At 46.2% G+C, this 19843-nt stretch overlaps 1 protein-coding gene across 3 annotated transcripts; it reads right to left on the bottom strand.

Annotated features, from left to right (window-relative positions):
* Nucleotides 1-11854: 11854 nt before the first annotated feature.
* Nucleotides 11855-19589, bottom strand: LOC114705361 (triggering receptor expressed on myeloid cells 1-like). Of its 3 annotated transcripts, XM_037199931.1 has the most exons (5): nucleotides 19199-19585; nucleotides 18846-18943; nucleotides 18617-18755; nucleotides 12970-13150; nucleotides 11855-12267 (listed from the first exon to the last, which is right to left on the bottom strand). In XM_037199931.1, the coding sequence occupies exons 1-5, from the start codon at nucleotides 19254-19256 to the stop codon at nucleotides 12162-12164; spliced, it is 582 nt and encodes a 193-aa protein (XP_037055826.1). In that variant the 5' UTR covers nucleotides 19257-19585; the 3' UTR covers nucleotides 11855-12161. The 3 variants fall into 3 exon arrangements, with proteins under 3 accessions (XP_037055826.1, XP_037055825.1, XP_037055824.1); XM_037199930.1 differs by having other exon boundaries at nucleotides 11855-12264; nucleotides 18617-18943; nucleotides 19199-19589; XM_037199929.1 differs by having other exon boundaries at nucleotides 18617-18943; nucleotides 19199-19588.
* Between the last annotated feature and the right edge of the window lie 254 nt (nucleotides 19590-19843).

Raw genomic sequence — 19843 nt, 5'->3', positions numbered from 1 at the left:
GAAAAACCAAAAAAAAAAAAAAAAAAAAAAAAAAAAAAAAAAAAAAAAAAAAAAAAAAAAAAAAAAAAAAAAAAAAAGAAACATGGGCTGGAGAGATGGCTCAGCCGTTAAAGGCTAGGCTCACAACCCAAAATAAAAACAAGAAACATGAACACAGTCACCATTTCAATTGACCCCAAATACAAACACTATAATGTTCACATAAACTTATAGAAGAGGACTACGTAAGTTCCTGCCTTATAGGAAGGAGGAAGGAGAATAACACAGAAGAACTGCGGACTCAGGAGCCCTGCTGCCAACAGCCATGAATATGCAGAGGCAGGAGCATGGCTGGAGAAGAACACTCCCCAGGACCTCTAGAGAGAGCTTGGCCCCTGACACACCCCAGAGGACAACAAATCCCTGCCAGTGAACGCTCTGTGTCTGTGAGGAGGTGGAGGCGTGTGTGCTGTGTGGTGGACTAGTGCTGAAACCTATCCCGCTGTGTGGGATGGAGATGAGCTGTCCAGCAGATCTGATAACAGCACTGTGTTGATGGTCCAATCGGCTGGGGAAAGCAGCAGTGCTGACACCTCGATACTCACATGTGCTACCCATGCCCCTCCTCTTGTTAACATTGTACATACAGTGTCAGTGTAAAGACATGAATGACACCCCTCACCCACACTCACCACATAGTTCTCTAGATATTAGTGCTAGATATTCAACTCCCTGCTGCTGTCCCACACACAATGCTAGATTCTAGACCATGCTAGACATACCTCCAACCACAGAGTACTAAGACATGGGGAAATGTTGGACACTTGACCTCCTGACAAGGACACACAGTTACTGCTTGCTTCAAACACTCATGGATTCTTCCTGCACAGACACACAACACTAGGTATAATGCAGCACGGGACACTACAGCCTTACCACCTCACTTGTACTACCAGCTGTCAAACCAGATAAACAACCCCTACATCACACACACACACACACACACACACACACACACACACACACACAAGCACACACACACACAAGCACACACACAGCCTCTAAGACACTTACTTCTAAGTGTGGGCCATGCATGACTTCCAACCAAATCACACATTGACTGCTAGGTATCAGGCCTTCCTGAACAAACACCCACACACGCCTCACATGTATTCCTAGGTCTGGATTCCGAAATTCATCCACATAATTTTTTATTGACAGCTATTTATCAGGCCATACAGAACACTCTCTTGCCACTGTACCCAAATACTCTCTTAGTATTGGACTCTACATGACACCCTAATATCACTGAAATTTGACATACTCTGCTAGAGTTCAGGCCCTCTGGAATATCACACCCACCACAACAATCTACAATATTAGTATCAGGTCCCCTGGACACTACAGTCCATCAACTCATATATTCCTGTTGGATATCAGACCTGCTGGGCCTTACAACACTCCATGGCAACTCTTAAGAGGCTAGCCGAAAGACCTGGAATGCACACGTCACCCTGCAACTACCCCACATGCACTGCTAGGTGTCAGGATGTTCTGAGACCCTAACACCCTCACACACACTCTTAAGTGTCAAGCACACTTGGACATCACACAGCACACTGCCAATCTACTTCAAAATGAATGATCAGACCTTGTCAGACACCAGCTCACTTACAAGCTAACACATACAACGTAGGGATTGTGCAAGCTTACACCCTGTAATTCCACTGCTCTCTCTGACATACAGTGTTATCAAATCTCCACCCCTGTGACTACACATCCAAACATCAGTTGCAGTATGATCTCATACGCCACATTAATCGACAGCCACCAGACCAGGCCGGGAACTTCTCCCCCTGTAGGTCTAGCATGATATCTAAAAATTCCATTTCTGGACATCCTTCTGTGGAAGACACACCCACACTGCTAGGCATCAGCTTCTACTGGACTCCTTCCTATGCTGTACAATGTGCTGGGTCTCAGGCTGTACTGCTAGTTACTGAGCCATGCTACACATTAACCCCTTTTAAACCATAGTGCAAATAAAGTGCTGTGTGTCAGGTTCATTTGAATACCAGGTTCTATCACACATGCTAGGTATCAGAGAAGGTTGACACCCACCCTAACCCTAGATATATACTACTGACCCAATGAACACTGCAATTTTAAAGGCTCTGCTATAAATCTCTACAACTGACATATGAAAGACACACCACTCTGTGCAGATTTCAGTCATGTGTACTGAAGTATATTGTATGCATATACAAATCCTGGCTTCAAGCCTTACCCAAAATAGCACCATTCTGTTGACACCACACACTACTAGACAGTGACTGGGTGTAAACTGGGCTGAAAATTAGCAGGGCTTTTGGGGCAGCAGGTTGGGTGCAGGAAGAGAAACTTACTGGATGAGGCCTGTTATCATGCACAATATCTGGTTGGGACTGGGGAGTCCTGAGGATGAGATACAGAGTAGGGCACCCAGGCCTCAGGCAGGTGTCCAGCAAAGCCTGAAACCAAGCAGTGCATTTCCGGCTATGTGGCAGGGGTAGGAGTGTCCAACAGGGCCTGGTAACTAGTGGTACATGGGTGGGTTGGAAGCAGGCCTCGGCGGCAGTAACTAGTAAGGCCTGTCACGGGGCAGTTCCTGATAGTGGGATGAGTCTCTGTGGGAAAAGCAGGGGGATGCCCTGCAGTGTGTCTTATGACACAACAGTGTGTGCTCGGTGACATCAGTTGGGAGGTGTCTAGATTCTTTAAGATATGACATCTAGCAGGCTATGTAGGATACCTGTGGGTTTCCAGCCAGGCCTGTTCAATAGTAGTCTGCATGGAGCTGTGCTAAAGTTGATGATGTTATGTGGAAAATTTGTGTGTGTGTGTGTGTGTGTGTGTGTGTGTGTGTGTGTGTGTGTGTTCGCGTGCACTTGTATTTGTGATTGTTCAGAAAGTGTGCTGCATTGTCTGGAGAGAGCAGTCAGTGACTAGGTAGATAGAACTCCAGGGTCAGTACGGTATTAATGAAGTTGACCAGAATGTATTTTCAAGATATGGACTTGAAGGATTTTGTAGAATAAGGGTATAAAACAAGATATATGGAACTTGACAAATATAGGTCTGGGGGAAGAATTTGACTTAATTTTTAATGTATCGAGAAGCCAAGCTTTTTCTTTGTCAGGAAGACTAGGTATCATCGTCTGTAAGGTGTCCATACACTTAAATTGAACCCACCCCCACATTGCTAGGTATCAGGTGCTACTAGGATTCCTGTCTTCTACAGCCAGAGCCAAACTCACATGCCTAGGTGTCAGGTCCTGCTAGGTCAACTCTCCATTCAAGAAAATGCTCCTCTGCAGTTAGGAAGCATGTCCTCCAAGAGATCAACAACGCAATGGCTAAAGCCCCATGTACAGGACTGGGTATCTGGTCTTTCTTAGTATCCCCTCACCTACAGCCACAGAGGCCATACACAGCCGCCATATACATATAACACAAGTGTCAGGGTCTAGTATTTATCTCTTCCCTTACATACACCACATATACATACACGGTTAGGTCACATTCCTGATAGGAATCTCCTCAGCTACAGCAGTGCCACTCACCCAGAGCTGGGTGTCAGATCCTGCCAGGTACCTCTTCCCCTACACCCAAAGGACCATACAGTTACACTGCTAGCTTTCTAGTACTGGTACCCCTATCCTATTGTCAAATGCCTGGTGCACAGTTACACACTCACTAACACACTCAGGCACACATGCTTGTATGATCCCATGCCGTTCTCATGAACACTCATCCAGTGTCATGTCCTTCAAGGTCTCCCCCATTCAGCCAAAGCCCTGTTTACACACAGTCATCTATGTGCTGCCCTTCTAGTTGTCCTTCCCCTACTGCCGCACACACACACAGAGACAGAGACAGGCAGAGAGAGACAGAGAGACAGAGAGACATACAGAGTCCGAGGTCAGGTCCTGCTGTTCCCACTCCATAACAGACAAAGCTGTCTACTCAGTTCTAGGTGTCAGGTCCTGATACATACCTCTTTTCCTGTATTCAAATACTCTTACACAGCTAGGTTACCAGTATGAACCCCCTCCCCTATAATCAAATCCTAGGTACACAGTTATACACTCAAACACACTCAGGCATGCATGCTCCTACAAATGCCTTCACAATCCCAGTGCACTCTCACCTAGGTCTCAGGTCCTAGAAGACAGACACCATACAAGGAAAGACCCACGTATCCTTCTAGGTGTTAAGTCCTGTGAGGTAGAGGTATCTACCATACAACACACAAGCACACATATATCTCTAGGTGTTAGGTCCCGTGAGGTGTCCCACAGAGAGCCAAAGCCCAAAGCCTACTAGGGGCCTCTCCTGCTAGGTGTCCATTATCTACAGCCATTCTCTCTCTCTCTCTCTCTCTCTCTCTCTCTCTCTCTCTCTCTCTCTGTCTCTCTCCCCCTCTTGCTTTCCCTGTTGTCTCATAAACACACACACACACACACACACACACACACACAAATATGTTTATACATATACATCTAAGCCCATGTCCTTTTAGGTATACACTTGCCTAGATCCAAAGACTCCCAAATACATGCCATTTGACTGGTATTTCAAAGTATTGCCTCCATTACAGGCAAAGCCACCCATTCATCCACAAGTACACACACACACACACACACACACACACACACACACACACACACACACACGCTGTTATGTGGAAGGATCTGTTAGATTTCCAACTGCATTAGAGCAAAAGCCCTCCAAACAGGGCTGTGTCAGCTTCTGCTAGGTCCATTCTTCCTACAGCCAATATTCCTCTTACACAGCTAGGTATCATGAGCTCCTGAGATCCAAGCTACACAATAAAGTCCCATGCACAGGACTAGGTGTCACATCCTGCTAGGAACCCCCTCACCTTCAAAAAACACCCCTGATACAGCTCTCATATTCATATAAGGCAAGTGTCAGATCAGGTATTTATCTCTACCCTAACAACCAAAGACACACATACACAAACATGGTTAGATTTTAGGATCTGCTAGGTACCTTCTCCCCCACAGCAACACACCAGGTTCACACACACAAACATACAAACACAAGCATGCACATATGCACATATGCAAACAATCATGCATGCAGGCCTGTTGGAACCCTCTCCAGGCTGTGAGTCCAAGGAGCTTTTCCCTAGCCCCATGAACAGAGCTATGGATTTAGGGGAGGGCTGGGACTTGTCACCTACCTCAGAGTGTGTGGCATGTTCTAGAAGTGGGGGATTCTCTTTTGGACCTGACAAGTTGTCATGTGTGTGTTTGTAGCTTTAACTGTAAGGGTGGGATGACAATGTTACCTTTGTTCAATAGCCTTGTCTATGGGACAGCCAGGGCTACATAGAGAGACCTTGTCTCAGAAAAGGAAGAGGAAAGAGTGAGAGAAAGAAAGAAAGAAAGAAGGAAGGAAGGAAGGAAAGAAAGAAAGAAAAAAGAGAGAAAGAAAGAAAGAAAGAAAGAAAGAAAGAAAGAACGAAAGAAAGCGAGAGGAAGGAAGGCAGGAAGGAATGAAGGGAGAGAGAAAGAGGAGAAAAAAGAAAGAAAGGAAGGAAGGAAGGAAGAAAGAAAAAGAAAGAAGAAAGAAAGGATGGGAGAAGGAAGGAAGGAAGGAAAAAGAAAGAAAGGAAGAATGAAAGGTTAAATTAACCTAAAAAAAAAAAAAAAAAAAGAAGGAAAATGCCCCTACGAACTTGTCCACAGGCAATCTCATGGAAGTGTTTTCTCAATGGAGAATCTCTCTTCCCAGATAACCCAGCTTGGGGTCAAGTTGACAAAAACCTAATCAACACAGATAACTTTAGCTACAGGCTTTGCTGCCTTTGACCTTGTAGGTGTCCAAACATGGAAATTAAATAAGCTTGCCTTCTTCTCTAAGAGCTGTGGTCTTGGTTATTGCTCTCTTCATCTGTGGGCTGTCCTGGGCTGTCTTTCCTGAAACAGGTGGGGCTTCCTTAGAAGCCAACTTTATTTAGTTCGTTACTGTTAGCATCCTTACTTCCAACTCAGTCTATCACAATTAGCTACATCAGCAGCAAGAACATATATAAGGAAGCATGGTGTTAACTCGGCAGTGGTAGTGCACACCTGTAATCCCAGGTCCCAGGAGGCAGAGGCAAGTGGAACCTCCAGATGTGAGGCCAGCCTGGTCTATATAGTGAGTCCCATTATAGCCAGGGCTACACAAAGAATCTCTGTCTCAAAAAACTAAATTAAAAAAAAAAAAAAAAAGGCATTAGATACTTTTCCAAATAGCCCGAGTATGAATCCTAGCACCCACGTCTGTAACTACAGGTCATGAGAATATATGGATTCTTCCTGGCCTCTGAAGACACTGCAAGTGTGTAGTGCACAGATAGACAGACAGACATGCAGGTGAAACATCCATTCACAATAAGTGAACATATCTCATTCTGATTTCATAACAATGTAAAATAATTTTCAAATTTGAATGTTGGTCTTAAATATTCTCTCTTCAAACTTAGAATACCTCTTTGTCCAAGTATACCAGGGCACCTGTCACCCATGCACGCAGATACAATCAACAAGAGTTCTGCAGATGGACACAAGGCAGCTTTCTCCAGCCACAATGGAGATCATGAGATCCTGTGACCCATCGTGTTCCCATCTGATGTTCACTTCATTCCACCAAATTGGGTTTCCTTTCAGCTGCGGCTGCCATCAAATGATAGTCAGCACTTTCCCTGAGTACATACACACTATAAACACACACACACACACACACACACACACACACACACACACACCATTTCCTGCCTTTTAGCACACTTTTTTGTTGGAGATTTTAAGATGTTTGTGTTTGGTTTTTTAAGACAAGGTTCCATGTATCCATTCATGGAGAAGTAAGAATATTTAGGATAGTGTCTAGAGTTCTGGCCTGGGCTTCCTTTTCATGATAGGCTTTAAATTGTGATGAAACAAACTCTTTGATCCCTTTCTTGCTTTTGGTCAGTGTTTTCCCACAGCAGCAGAATAGCAAATTAATCTATATGTATCTGGACTTTGGTGTGTTCTTTTGTTTGCTGTTGTTTGAAGCAGGGACTCGATATGGACTCCTGCCTGGGTGAGAACTTCCAATCCTATTGTCCAAGCATCTCCAGTTCCAAGGATCCAGGCAACTGCCACTATAATGCATGTGTCTTTAAAAATATGATTTCTTCATTATATAAGAACTGTGGGAGGAAGCATTAATCCCTAATTGAAGTTGTATTACAGAGCTATAGTAATTAAAACAGCATGGTATTGGCAGAAAAAGAGACACTGTGATGAATGTCATAGAATTGAAAATTCAGACATGAATCCACACACCTTGGAAAAAAAGCAGCCCAAAACACAGTGAAAAAATAACACTATCTCAAAATACAGTACTGGTCAAACTTGTTTCCTTCATGTAGAAGAATCCATATTGATCTACACTTATCACATTACACAAAATCAACTCCAAATACAACAGAGACCAATACAAAAACAGATACAAATAAATTGATAGATGAGAAAATATAACCTTGAGCTCTTTGACACAGAAAAACTCTCTGAACAGAACACCATTAGCACAAAAACCAAACATACATACATACATACATACATACATACATACATACATACATATACATCCATACACAGTAGACCTCATAAGACTGTAAGGCTTCTTTCTGCACAGGAAAGGACACCATAATTAAGACAAAGTGGCAGCCTAGAGAATGGGACAAGTTTCTTTTTGTCAATGACACACCTTTTAGGGGGATAATACCCAAAACATATAATGAAAACTAAAAACTAGATATCAGATAAACAAATAACCAGAAAAATTGGTTAGAGGTCTAAACAGAAGTTTCCATAGAGAAACTCAAGTATCTGAGAAACACTTAAAAGATATGTTCAACATCCTTAGCCACCAAAGACATGCCAATCCAAACAGTTTAGATATTTCATCTTACATCATCACAATGGCTTAGGTCAATAAAATGAGTGACAGTTCCTGCTGGCAAGAATGTGGAGCAAGGGGAACACTCACCCATTGCTGGTAGGAGTGTAAATTTGTTCAACCACTATGGACACCAGTGTGGAAGGTTCTCAGGAAGATGGGAATCAAATTATCTCAAGATCCAGCTATACTACTCTAGGGAATATAACCAAAAATTGCCACATCCCACTAAAGAGATGCTTGCTGAACCTGCCTCTGCTGGGCCACCGCTCCTGTCTGCCTCTACCAGTCGCCGACGGGCCTACCTGCCTCTGCTGGGCTGCCACTGCGCCTGTCTGCCCGAGAACTTTTATTAGTTATGAAACCTTGGCCTTAGCTTAGGCCTGTCCCACTAGCTCTTAAAACTTAAATTAACCCATTGATATTAATCTACGTTCTGTCGAGTAGCTCTTAACCTCTCCTCAGTACCTTATGTCTGGCTTCCTCTGTGTCTGACTGGCAAACCCCACACACCTCAGATTCTTCCTAGTTCCTGTCTCTGCCTGGAAGTCCTGCCTATCCTCTCTTGCCTAGCTCTTGGATGTTCAGCTCTCTGTTGAACCAATCAGAAGGTACCTTAGGCAGGTGAGGCAAAAGAGAGGCATCTTCACAGTGTGCAAAAAGATTATCCCTGAAAGACCCTAGCCCTTCAGGCTTACAGCCCCAAGCCTCAGGAAAAGAGAAACTTCAAGCACCAGGAAATGAGAAACTAAAAATCAAGTTCCAAGGGTAACCTGTCTCAGCCACTACTCAATCACATCTGCCACAATGTAACAATGTAAAAAGATTTCTGTTAAGAGATGTGCTCAACTGTGACTGGGATAGTTGCAGGTGTTCCAGGAAGGACCACTGTGACCTTTTTGTAAACTCCACTCCAGCCCTGATACCCCCCTTGAGATTTCAGGAAGAATGTACCTGTTGATGTAACTGTACCCGCTTTGTGATCAGACCATGATCTTGTGAAACAAAATTGTATGGAAATTGTAATCTTAGGGCTTTTGTGGGTTTTTCCTTTAAAAGCCCCCATGGGGCTGCAGTAAGATGTGACTCTTGCTCTCAGGACAAAGGTTTGCCCATCTGTACAGAAGCTTAAATAAAAACCTCGTGCTGTTGCATCAACTGTACTGGAGTCTGGGTTCTTGGGGCCCCCACTTGAGACCCTAAATTTTGGGGTCCAACAATTCCAACAGTTTCCTGAATGACTAGGGTCCTATCCAGAAAGTTCTTACCCGAGCCCATGTGCTGTAGTGTTCACCCTATGCTTTCCTACAGAAGGTTTGGAGTTTATTATCAAGATCTTTGGTCTATTTGGTTTATTATCAAGATCTTTGGTTTGTTTGGAGCTGATTTGCATATATGCAGAGTGAGAAGAATCAAGGTTTATTCTTCTACACCTAGACATGTAGTTTTCCCAAAATCATTTGTTAGAGATGCTGTCTTTTCTTGAATGTATGTTTTTGGCATCTTTGTGATAGGTGTATGGACTTGCATCTATGTCCTTGTGTCCATTCTATTGATCGGTGAATCTATTTTTGTGCCAGCACCACGCTGTTTTTACTATGGTGGCGAATCTGTTTTTGGGCCAGCACCAGGCTGTTTTTACTATGATGGCTCTGTAGTATAACTTGCTATCAGCAATGGCGATGCCTCTGGTGGCATTTTTATTGTTTATCAGGATTGTTTTGGCTACACTGGGTCATTTGTGCTTCCATATGAATTTTCAGATTGTTTATCAAATTTATGTGAAGAATTGCATTGGACTTTTGACAGAGACTTCATTCAATATGTGGAATGCTTTTGGTAAATGGCTATGCTCACCACATAAATTTTACCAACCCACATGCACAGGAGGTGTCTCTGGTGTCTTCTTCAATTTCTCTCAGTGTTTTAAAGAATGCATGTGAGGGATTTTTGTGAAAGTGCATGTGGAGTTCAGAGGTCAACTTTGGGTATTGCTCCTCAGGCCACCCACTTGGTGTCCTGTCACAGAATCTCTCCTAAGCCTGAACCTGGCCAAGTGCTCTAGATTTCTGGCTAGTAAAACCAAGGAAGATTCCAACTCTGCTTCTCCAGAGGAGGGATTAAAGCCTGCTGCACCCTAACCAGCTAGTCTCCATGGTTTCTCTGGATAGTGCTCAGGTCCTCAAGCTTCCATGGCAAGCACTACACCAACGGGGCCTCGACTGGACCATGGCCTCCCGCTTGGTTCTTTAGGTAGAAAACAAACACACTGAGAAAATTAGCTTCTGCATCAGTCCTCCAGAGACTCATGCCAGAGCACCAAGATAAAGTGAGTTCCACTGCTGTGGGATGGTCTGTAAGTCAAATTGCTCTGATTGGTCAATAAATAAAACACTGATTGGCCAGGCAGGAAGTATAGGCGGGACTAACAGAGGGGAGAAAAGAAAGAACAGGAAGGCGGGGGTTGGGGGGACACTGCCAGCCGCCACCAGGACAAGCAGCATGTGAAGATGCCGGTATGCCATGAGCCACGTGGCAAGGTATAGATTAATAGAACTGGATTAATATAAGATATAAGAACAGTTAACAAGAAGCCTGCCATGGCCATACAGTCTATAAGCAATATAAGTCTCTGTGTGTTTACTTGGTTGGGTCTGAGCTGCATTGGGACTGGAGGCTTAGAGAGATTTGTCCTGACTGTGGGCCAGGCAAGACCAGAAAAACTCTAGCTACATTCCACTGAGGCCTCTTCCAACAGAAGAGACTGTGGAGTTGGAAATACCCTGTGCTTCATCAATGCCACCCCAGGGCAGGATTATACAGGGAACCCTGTTCACAGGAAATGTCCTTCTGTGGGGGAAGCATGCCTTAAGACCTGGGATCTCTTCAGGGGAGTAGGGGAAAGTCTCCCTGCCAGGAATGTGCTTTGCTGACCTAAGATGAGTGGAATAGCCACTTCTCAGCCTTCTGCCTGAGATCAAGTGAGCTGGATGCTATGTGGTGAGATGTGTTTGCTCTTGGGAACCTTAGGATGATGTTGGCCCTCACCATTGCTGATGTGGAATGAGCTAATGTACCATCTTTTCCTCACACACAGGGACCCTTTGTCTTTAGAGCCCAAAGAGATGACAAGACAATGCCTGTGTCTCAGAAACAGCATTGGGGACACAGGGCATCTGGGAGGAGCCCGAGAGGTGGAAGAAGGTGAGGGGGAGGTAGAGGCCCACTGGGGACACAGGGCACCTGGGAGGAGCCCGAGAGGTGGAAGAAGGGGAGAGGGAGGGAGAGGCCCACTGGGGACAGCCTCCCCAGTCTGGGATGGGCTCCTCCCTCCATCCCCACCCCCTCAGTCCAGGAAGAGGCCATTCAGCTGGCAGCAGAGCTCTGCTCTCCATCTCTCAGCCTTTGGAGCCCTTCAGCAAGGGAACTCCCTAGACTTCATTCCTGCCAGGAGGTGGGGCCACTGCTCCTGCAGCCTCACGCTGGTCACACACAACTTGGCCTTCATGGGTTGCATTGAGGAGTCAATGATAAACGCACACAGCGTGATGATGCATGGTACTGGTCCAGTCTTATGGATGCCATCTCCTCCTCCAAGAGTCTCCCAGAAAACAGCATCCAAGTGAGCTTGATTTCTCTCTCCCAGCTGCATAATTCTCAAGGTGGGATCTTGTCTTCTTGGTCCATGGTTGGGAGTGTTCAGAGGACCACAGATGAAGATAAATCTGAGTGCCTGATTCCCAGACAGTAAGGCCCCAAAGGCTGGGAGAGCAGGCTCTTCATTAGCAAGGGCCCTGCCCAGGTGGCTAGAGTTGAAGCAACCAAGGGAAGGATGTGGGGGGGCAGGAATAACAGACACTAAACCTCACGACTCCCAGAAGGTGACTGCGAGAAGCACTGGGCTCTGGCTTTATTTCAGGACAACTCATCTACTCAGGCAGAATGGCCGGAGGGTGCTGGGCACTGTTTCCCCTCTTCTGAGGGTGCAGAGCAGTTGCCCAAGATGATGGAGGGAATGAAGAGGTTGGGCAGGGCCAGCAGGGGACATCCTGAGCCTTAGATGTCACCCATGATTACAGGCTCAATTCATGTCACAGTCCCTCCTTAGTATTCACCCTCAGCTCTTCCTGTGAGACAGACATGGCTGAAAGTCAGAGGTCACTGTCATGTGGTTTCATGGTCTGTCACCCAAATGACCTCCGTGTGACAGCAAACAAGACAGTGAAGACCAGGGTCTTAATGAAGAGTCCACAGACCACGAGAACAACGATGCTGGATATGGAGACCCTGCTGAGAGAGGAGATGGAGGGTTGATTCAATGACCGCCCACACTGCAGAGTCTGGGAAATTCTTCCCATCCAATCTTTTCAACTCAGGTCCTCCCTGCAGCTTTCCCACAGCCTTTGGGGACATTTTAGATGCAGTTTAGATGATCACTTTCTAAAATAAACAGTCAGAAATATGTTTGGTGGAGAGTCTAGAGTTCAGGTCCAGGAGATGCATAAAGGAGGAAACGTTAACCCAGGCATCTTGGCCTTCTCTGTGGAATGGAGTGAGGCCCACATCTAGGGAACCTGGTCCCTGTTGTCAGCATTCTGACCTGCTTCTGGGGACAATTGCCCCACCTTTAACCCCATTTTCCCTGTCCAGAAACCAAGAAGACTCCAACCTTACTGAAAACCCCATTGCAGACTTGTCTTGATTCTCCAAGTTCCAGGTAGACAGCAATAGACAGAAAAGAGGCCTACACAGGAGAGAGAGAGAGAGAGAGAGAGAGAGAGAGAGAGAGAGAGAGAGAGAGAGAGAGAGAGAGAGAGAGAGAGAGAGAGAGAGAGAGAGAGAGAGAGAGAACACTGGGGAAGTGGGTGAGGACACAGTGCTCTACATGATAGGACACAGGGACAGAAGGACTAGGTGACAAGGAATCCCACAGAGGCCACATAGAGGACTAGGAAATAAAGGCTGTCCAAACCAGGAGCCCAGAAAACATACCTGGTAACAGTTGTCACATTTGGGAAGGTGACTCCAGGGTCAGGAGAGACACGAGCTGTGGACTTGGGGAAGGCTTGGGTCACAGTCCTGTCTCTCGGCAGGTGTTTTGTGGTAATAAGGATGGGAGCTTTAGTTGGGCTTGTAGTAGGAGTGATGCTTAGGGTGGGCAGACCTGACGAATCTGCAAAAGACACAAGCATTAGATACATGAATGAATGGGCAGAGAATGGAAAGGTGGATGTAGGTATGGATGGATGAATGAGGAGGTGAATAGAAATGGAGCTGAGGAGAATGAACATGGCCATTCAAAAAGCAAGGTTTTCTTTTACTAAAATTGAAAGATATAGTGTAAAGTCAGTCTGAATCAGAGAGAGAGAAATGAACAGAGAAAGGAGGGAGGCTGGAACGAGTCGTGAAGAAGACTTCTCGGCTTCTGAGTTACGGAAATGTTCTCGTCTCCTGTTGTTCACTTCTCCATCTGCCCCGTTCTCCCCCTCACACCGTTCTCTCTGCCTCCATAAGTCACGTCCTCTAAAACTTGTCTTCACTGGTGTATTACATCTGAGCTTCCTCTTGGACTTGGCATGGACTTCCCTAGTTCTAGGAAGGGAGACCTGTTTCTCTTTCCTCTGCCATCCTTGATCATCTACTGTCACTCACTAGGGATGTAGAGCCCAGCACGGCACCAGCTCTTCCTCAGTGAGTTCAGAGATTCATAGGGGGGCTTGTAAGTACACTGGTCGCCACTGAAGTGAGCCTAGACACTTGTTCCTCCTAGGCAAGTGTCACTTCAGGTCTCCTGAGACACAGGGTCTGATTTGAAATAAAAACTTCAGGTGGTTCATGCCCACAGCAAGTCTGAGATACAGTTTAGAAGGCCATGGTGGCCACCAATGGCATCTTGGGAGAAGGAGAGTAGATTACAAGAGCTTCCTAAGGACATGACTTCTACGTAGAGATTTGGGAAATGGAACTCATTTATATTCCAAGCCTACTGCTCATCTTTCACTGAACCCTGCTACCCAAGGGGAATTCATGTATAGGAGTGCCTGCTTGCCATTGGCCTGCAATGGACCTCAGATGAAGATTCTGAGAGAAAGTCAGGCTACTAGAAACCCTGGGCTCCAATGCATCCTCACCTGACCTAGCTCTCTCTACCCTCTTAGAGCTTGAGCTCTGTAAGCCTGAAAGGATGGCTGATCTCTGTAAGAAATGGTTCCCCTAAAACTTAGATGAGTTGTGTCTTGGTTTGTTTTTTTAACTGCAAGAGCCACATGACATGTGGTCCATGGAAGACAAACTTTGGAAATGATCCTGTGTTTGTGTGTAGACATTGCCATGTGAATATGAATTCACACGTGTGTAAGGGTTTACATGCATGTGGAGACTAGAGGTCAGCCTCACGTGTCATTCTTCAGGATACCTTACTTTTTTGAGGCAGAGTTTCTCACTTGTTATTTGAAATGCACTGCTTTGCCTAGGCTGACTGACCAGTGAGCCCCAGGCATCCACCAGTCTCCACTTCCATTATTAGTGTAGCCCACCATGATAGGCTTTTTTTAAAAATATGGGTACTGAGAACAGAACTCAGGATAGAACTCATGCATGCATGTCAAGCACTGTACCGCTCAGCCATCTCCCCAGCCCTACATGTCCTGCATTTGAATGTGTCACACACTTTTGACATCTGTCTTAGGATTTTCATTGCTGTGAAGAGACACCATGACCCCGACAACTCTTATAAAGGAAAACATTTAATTGGGGCCTGCTTACAGTTCAGAGGTTTAGTCTATATTGTTATTGGGGAAGCATGGGGTTATGCAGACAGACATGGTGCTGGAGAGGTAGCTGAGACTTCTACATCTGGATCCACAGGCAGTAGGAAGAAAGAAAGAGATGGGGTTGGGAGGGAGCCATACAAGTCTTGCTTAAGCATTTAAAACCTCAATTCCCACCTTCAGTGACACACTTCCTCCAACAAGGCCACACTCCCTAATAGTGCCACTTTCTATGATCCTATGGTGGCCATTTTCTTTCAAACCACCACGTTCCACTTCCTGGCCCCCAGTGGCTCGTAGCCATATCATGATGCAGAAATGCGTTCAGTCCAATTTCAAAAGTCCCATAGCCTATCAGTCTCAACTGATCTTTTATCTGTTTAAAAGTCCAAAGCCCAAAATTTCTTTAGAGACTTATGACAGTCTCTTAACTGTAACCCTTGTAAAATAAAAATAAAAAGCATATCATATATTTCTAACAAACAATGATATAGAACATACATTACCGGTCCAAAAGAGAGAAAAGGGAGCATAGTGAAAAAATACTGGACCAAAGATACACCAAAAACTATCTGGGCAAACTCCAAATTCTGCATCACTATGTCAAAGCTCCCTTCAGATCTCCAACTCCTTTCCGCTTTGTTGACTGCAGCACACTTCTTTCTCTTGGGCTGGTTCCACTCCCTGTTAGCAGCTTTCCTTGGCAGATATCCCATGACTCTGGTATCTCAAACATCTTGGAGTATTCAACAAAATCTAGGCTTTACTTTCACAGCTTTATGTAATGGCCTCCCCAGGCCTCCATGTAGGGACACCCCTGACACATTGGCCTCAGTGGCTTTCCTTAGTTGCAGAGGGAGATTCCAGAACCACTTTCTTGTATCCTTGACTCTAAAGCCAGAACCACATGGCTAAAGCTGCCAAGTTCTGCTGTTTTCTGGGGCTGGAACATGGCCCACTTGTTCAAATGTGTGTATATGTATACACACACACACACACACACACACACACACACACACACACACACATTACTAGCTTTATGATTTTCTTCATTGCTTAAGTCTAGCTATCCAGAAACTTACTCTTAGACCAGGCTGGCCTTGAACTCAGAGGCTTGCCTGCCTCTGCCTCCTGAGTGCAGGGATTAAAGGCGTGTGCCATCTTGCCCCTTTTCATTTTTCTTTAATTCCTTTTCACTTAGCTAGGTGGGGTCTTTCTATGAGGTCACCACTCCCTTTATTCCACTTAGTAGCAGGCTTTTCTTTAATCTGTTTACATTTCCTGGAGGCTCCTTTTCTCCTCAAACTGTATATTTTGTATTTTTCCTTGTTCTTTTTCATTATTGATCTGCATAAGCATTGGCCACTGATAATCAAGCAACACAGTCAATACTAGGCCGTCTGGAAATCCCCTCTGTCAAAGCCATTAATCCATAACTCTTCATTTTAACCTCAGGCAGATTTTCAGACAAGGAAAGAAAATAGCCACATTCTTCACCAAAATATTACAAAAAATGACCTCTAGGTCACATATTAATATTCTCCTCTTAAACCTCCTGAGCCAGGCCTACACACAGCACCACTGTCTTCAACATTCCTAATAGTATGGCTCATTAAGTCTGGTTTAAGGTATTCAGCTGCTTTCCTAATCCAAAAGAGTCTGTTGTAGCATATAGTTCAGAGTGCAGTCCATCACAGCAGGAAGTCAGGACAACAGGAACAGTTCACAGGACAGTCCATCACAACAGGAAGTCAGGACAACAGGAACAGTTCAGAGTGCAGTCCATCACAGCAGGAAGTCAGGACAACAGGAACAGTTCAGAGTGCAGACCATCACAGCAGGAAGTCAGGACAACAGGAACCGGAAGCAGCTGGTTGCAGTGCATCCAGTCAGGGAGTAGAGAGCAATGAATGTCCTCAGGCCACTTTCCCTTTTATACTTTTATACCCCAAGCTTAGGGAATGGAGCCACCACTTTTAGAATGGGTCTTCCCACCTCAAGCCAAGATAATCCCTCACAGGTGTGGCCAGAGGCTTGTCTCCCTGGTGATTCTGAGTTCTGCCACATTGGCAACTAAAACCATCACACTTGGCAAGCACTTTATCGGCTGAGTGTCTCCCCATCCTGGGTCCACTATGCTTGAACATAGGAAGGTCACAACTAATGCCTCCCCAACATGGAGTGTGCCGGGGCAAAGCTTTCATAAACATAACCTCCAGGCACCCACGGAACCGAAGGGCTGCACACACTATGCAGCAGGGAAAGCTCTGGGAGGAGCTGTTCACCCTGTGAACTTATGGACATGAGAGACTAACTCAGAAAGCTCCCCGCCACTGCAGTCTTCAGCATGAAACACACAGGAGACCCAAGTCATCAGGAGCAGCTGCTGGGCTCTTGTGAGCTGCAAGAATATGTTACAGAGATTCAGCTGTATATTAAAGCTATACCTAGAAATTTCAAGGCATTTTTCTAGAGGAAGACATTTATCAAGGAATATTTGGTGTTACTCAGTTTTTAATATTTCAGCTGTCTTCTGCTATGAAATTCTTGTGTGTCCATATACTATTAGGCCATTTTGGCAAACAGCTAAGTTTCTCAGACCTACTGCTGATCCACTAGGTAACTAACATCCCTACTGGGCCTAGGAGACAGGTGGGCTGTAGATGTATAGCTTTGCTTCTTGTGCAAATGAAGCTCAGACCTCCCTTCCCCAGACAGGAAAATGGCATTCCAGAGCAACTGACTCAGAACAAAGGAGGCTTTTGCATATTCAGGTGGAGTGAAAAGTGAGGCAGAATTCCTGGCGTCAGAGAGTCACGTGGTGAGGAGAGGAAGAACAAGGCAGTTTTTCTGTAGATGGTGGACAGAGCTGCATACCAGAGAAAAGAGAGAAAGGCAGAGGTTCTGTAGATGGTAAGGCAGATGTCTTGTAGAGTTTTCTCAAAGCCATGAGGAAGAAGCAAGGAAAGAAAGGTGGAGGATGAAGGAACAGAGGATAAGGAGAGGTCAAAAGCATAAGGGCTCAGTTATTACTAGGGCTATGAGGAAACAGGAAAAGTAGGTACAGAGAGGAACTGAGAGTCAGGACAGAACTTGTATAGATAGAATTTTGTCCTAGAGAAATAAAGCAAACAGATATAGGCCATAGTTTACGTAGATCCTTTTCCCCGAGATAACCCCACGCTGGAGGCAGCATCTTCTCCAAGACTCTGGGAGGAACTTTCTCAGGGCAGGCCCTTAGGAAAATCCTGTTACTGGGCCACCTTCCCAGAGCTCTGAGGTTCTCAGCTGTCAAGGGCAGATCCTGAATGAGGACCTCCATCTGCCAGGCTTACCCACTAAGCCTCCTGTGTGCCCCTCGGTCTAGCTGTCTCCTCTCTGTCCACATCTCTCAGTGCCCTGTCCATTTGCTCTGAGGTCTCTCTCATGTGATGGAGCCCACCACCCCTAGAGAGAAGGTTTATGATGGGATTACAGTCAAGGGATGTTCAGGAAAAAACAACTGTGACAGCTCAGGGGAGCCATAAGATCCTCAACAAACTGATTTCTATTAGCAGTGGCAGCAGCAGCAGCAGTGGCAGCGGAGGCAGCAGCGGCAGCAGCGGCAGCGGCGGCGGCGGCGGCCCCGGCGGCAGCAGCAGTAGCAGCAGAAGTGTTAAGAGTAACTGGTGAGAACTGCCCAGAGGCCAGCAAGCCTGGTTCTAGGGCTGGCTCTGCCCTGAACCAGAAGGTGGCCTTGGGGGAGGGGCCTTTCTCCCCTGTGCTCCAGTTTCCAGGTGACTGGGGAAGCAGTTTCTAGAGCCCTCTCCAGCTCTGGAGCCTTGTGATTCAGGAAGGCTGAGAGAACCATATAGAGTGGGGGAGCTCACCTTTTGACACCTTCAGGTAGATGTTTCTGAGAACAGAGATCGTTGTGAGATTTTCAGCGATCCCACAGAAATAAGGACCCGAGTCTCTCACCGTGAGGGCAGTCATGGTGACAGTGAAGAATTGATAATCAGGATAGTCCTGGAGGGAGAATTTTGACTGCTGAGCATCTGTGGTGTTTGTGGACACTAAGACTTTACAAGTTTTTTCTGGTGTTTCCTGACACCACACCTTCTCCTTGAAGCGTTGGCTGGGATCATACTGGCATCTCACCAAAACGGTCTTGCCTTCCACTGTATGATGTAACACTGTGTCATGTGCCCAGGAGCCTGAGAAAACACCCTTCAGTCAGAGCCCCCCCCCGCCCAGCCTCCACAGCAGGACTAGGAGATGGGTTCATTTCTCAGGGAGTGACCCTCTGTGTTACGCTCGGGACACTCGGGACGTAGCTTAGAACCAGCCGCTGGCCACAACACTCCGTGTATTCTGCATTCCCAAGAACAGAGCCCATCTGTGCTCACCTCCCAACCCCTGCCCTTTCCTCTCCCTGGTTCCTTCCCTCTGTCCTTGTCCCCTGTCCTTACCTGAGGCCAGGAGCACCAGCAGGATGGGGGACAGCAGGCATGTGGCCTCCCAGGCCATAGGTCCTCTTCTTAGCTGGGATGGGGCAGGAAGGGAAGGACTAGGGATGCTCTGAGGAGAAGAGATCAGGGCAGGGCAGGATCCAGGCAGCCACCACAGCCAGTGTGGGATGAATTGCCGAGGAAGCAGAGACCTCCGTGGACAAGAGGGAAGCTGAGCAAGGCCCGTGTGGCCCTGTGGATCCTCCAGCCACAGGCTTTGTAGCTAGGCTCCTGAACTGCACTAGATAAAGGCTTACAGAGAAACTGTAGTCTCCTGCCTCATAAGACAGGGTGAGGAAAGCTGAGAAAGCCCAGGAGGAAACCACAGTGAAGTAAGAGTGTGCCTGTTTCTCCCCAGCAATACCCACAATTCCCCACTTCCTCTTTAGCCCCAGGTTTCTGTTCTCCACCCAAGTCTGGCTCTCACTAAATGCAGGTGTCAGAACCAGAGGCCCTTTGGAGATCTGGCTAGAACTCTAAGGCCAACTTGCCGTCAGGGGTCAGAACCTTGCTGACTGGCCCACCTGGGAACTGAAAACTTCCATGTGGACTAAAGGGAATCAGAAGAAGGGGATGGACATTCAGTCTGAGGAATGGAAGAGCAAG

The sequence above is a fragment of the Peromyscus leucopus genome, chromosome 16_21 (genome assembly GCF_004664715.2).
Source record: "Peromyscus leucopus breed LL Stock chromosome 16_21, UCI_PerLeu_2.1, whole genome shotgun sequence".
In the NCBI taxonomy this organism is placed as follows: domain Eukaryota; kingdom Metazoa; phylum Chordata; class Mammalia; order Rodentia; family Cricetidae; genus Peromyscus; species Peromyscus leucopus.
Note: the sequence above shows the minus strand (reverse complement) of the source record. Positions and strands in the feature narration are given on the sequence as shown.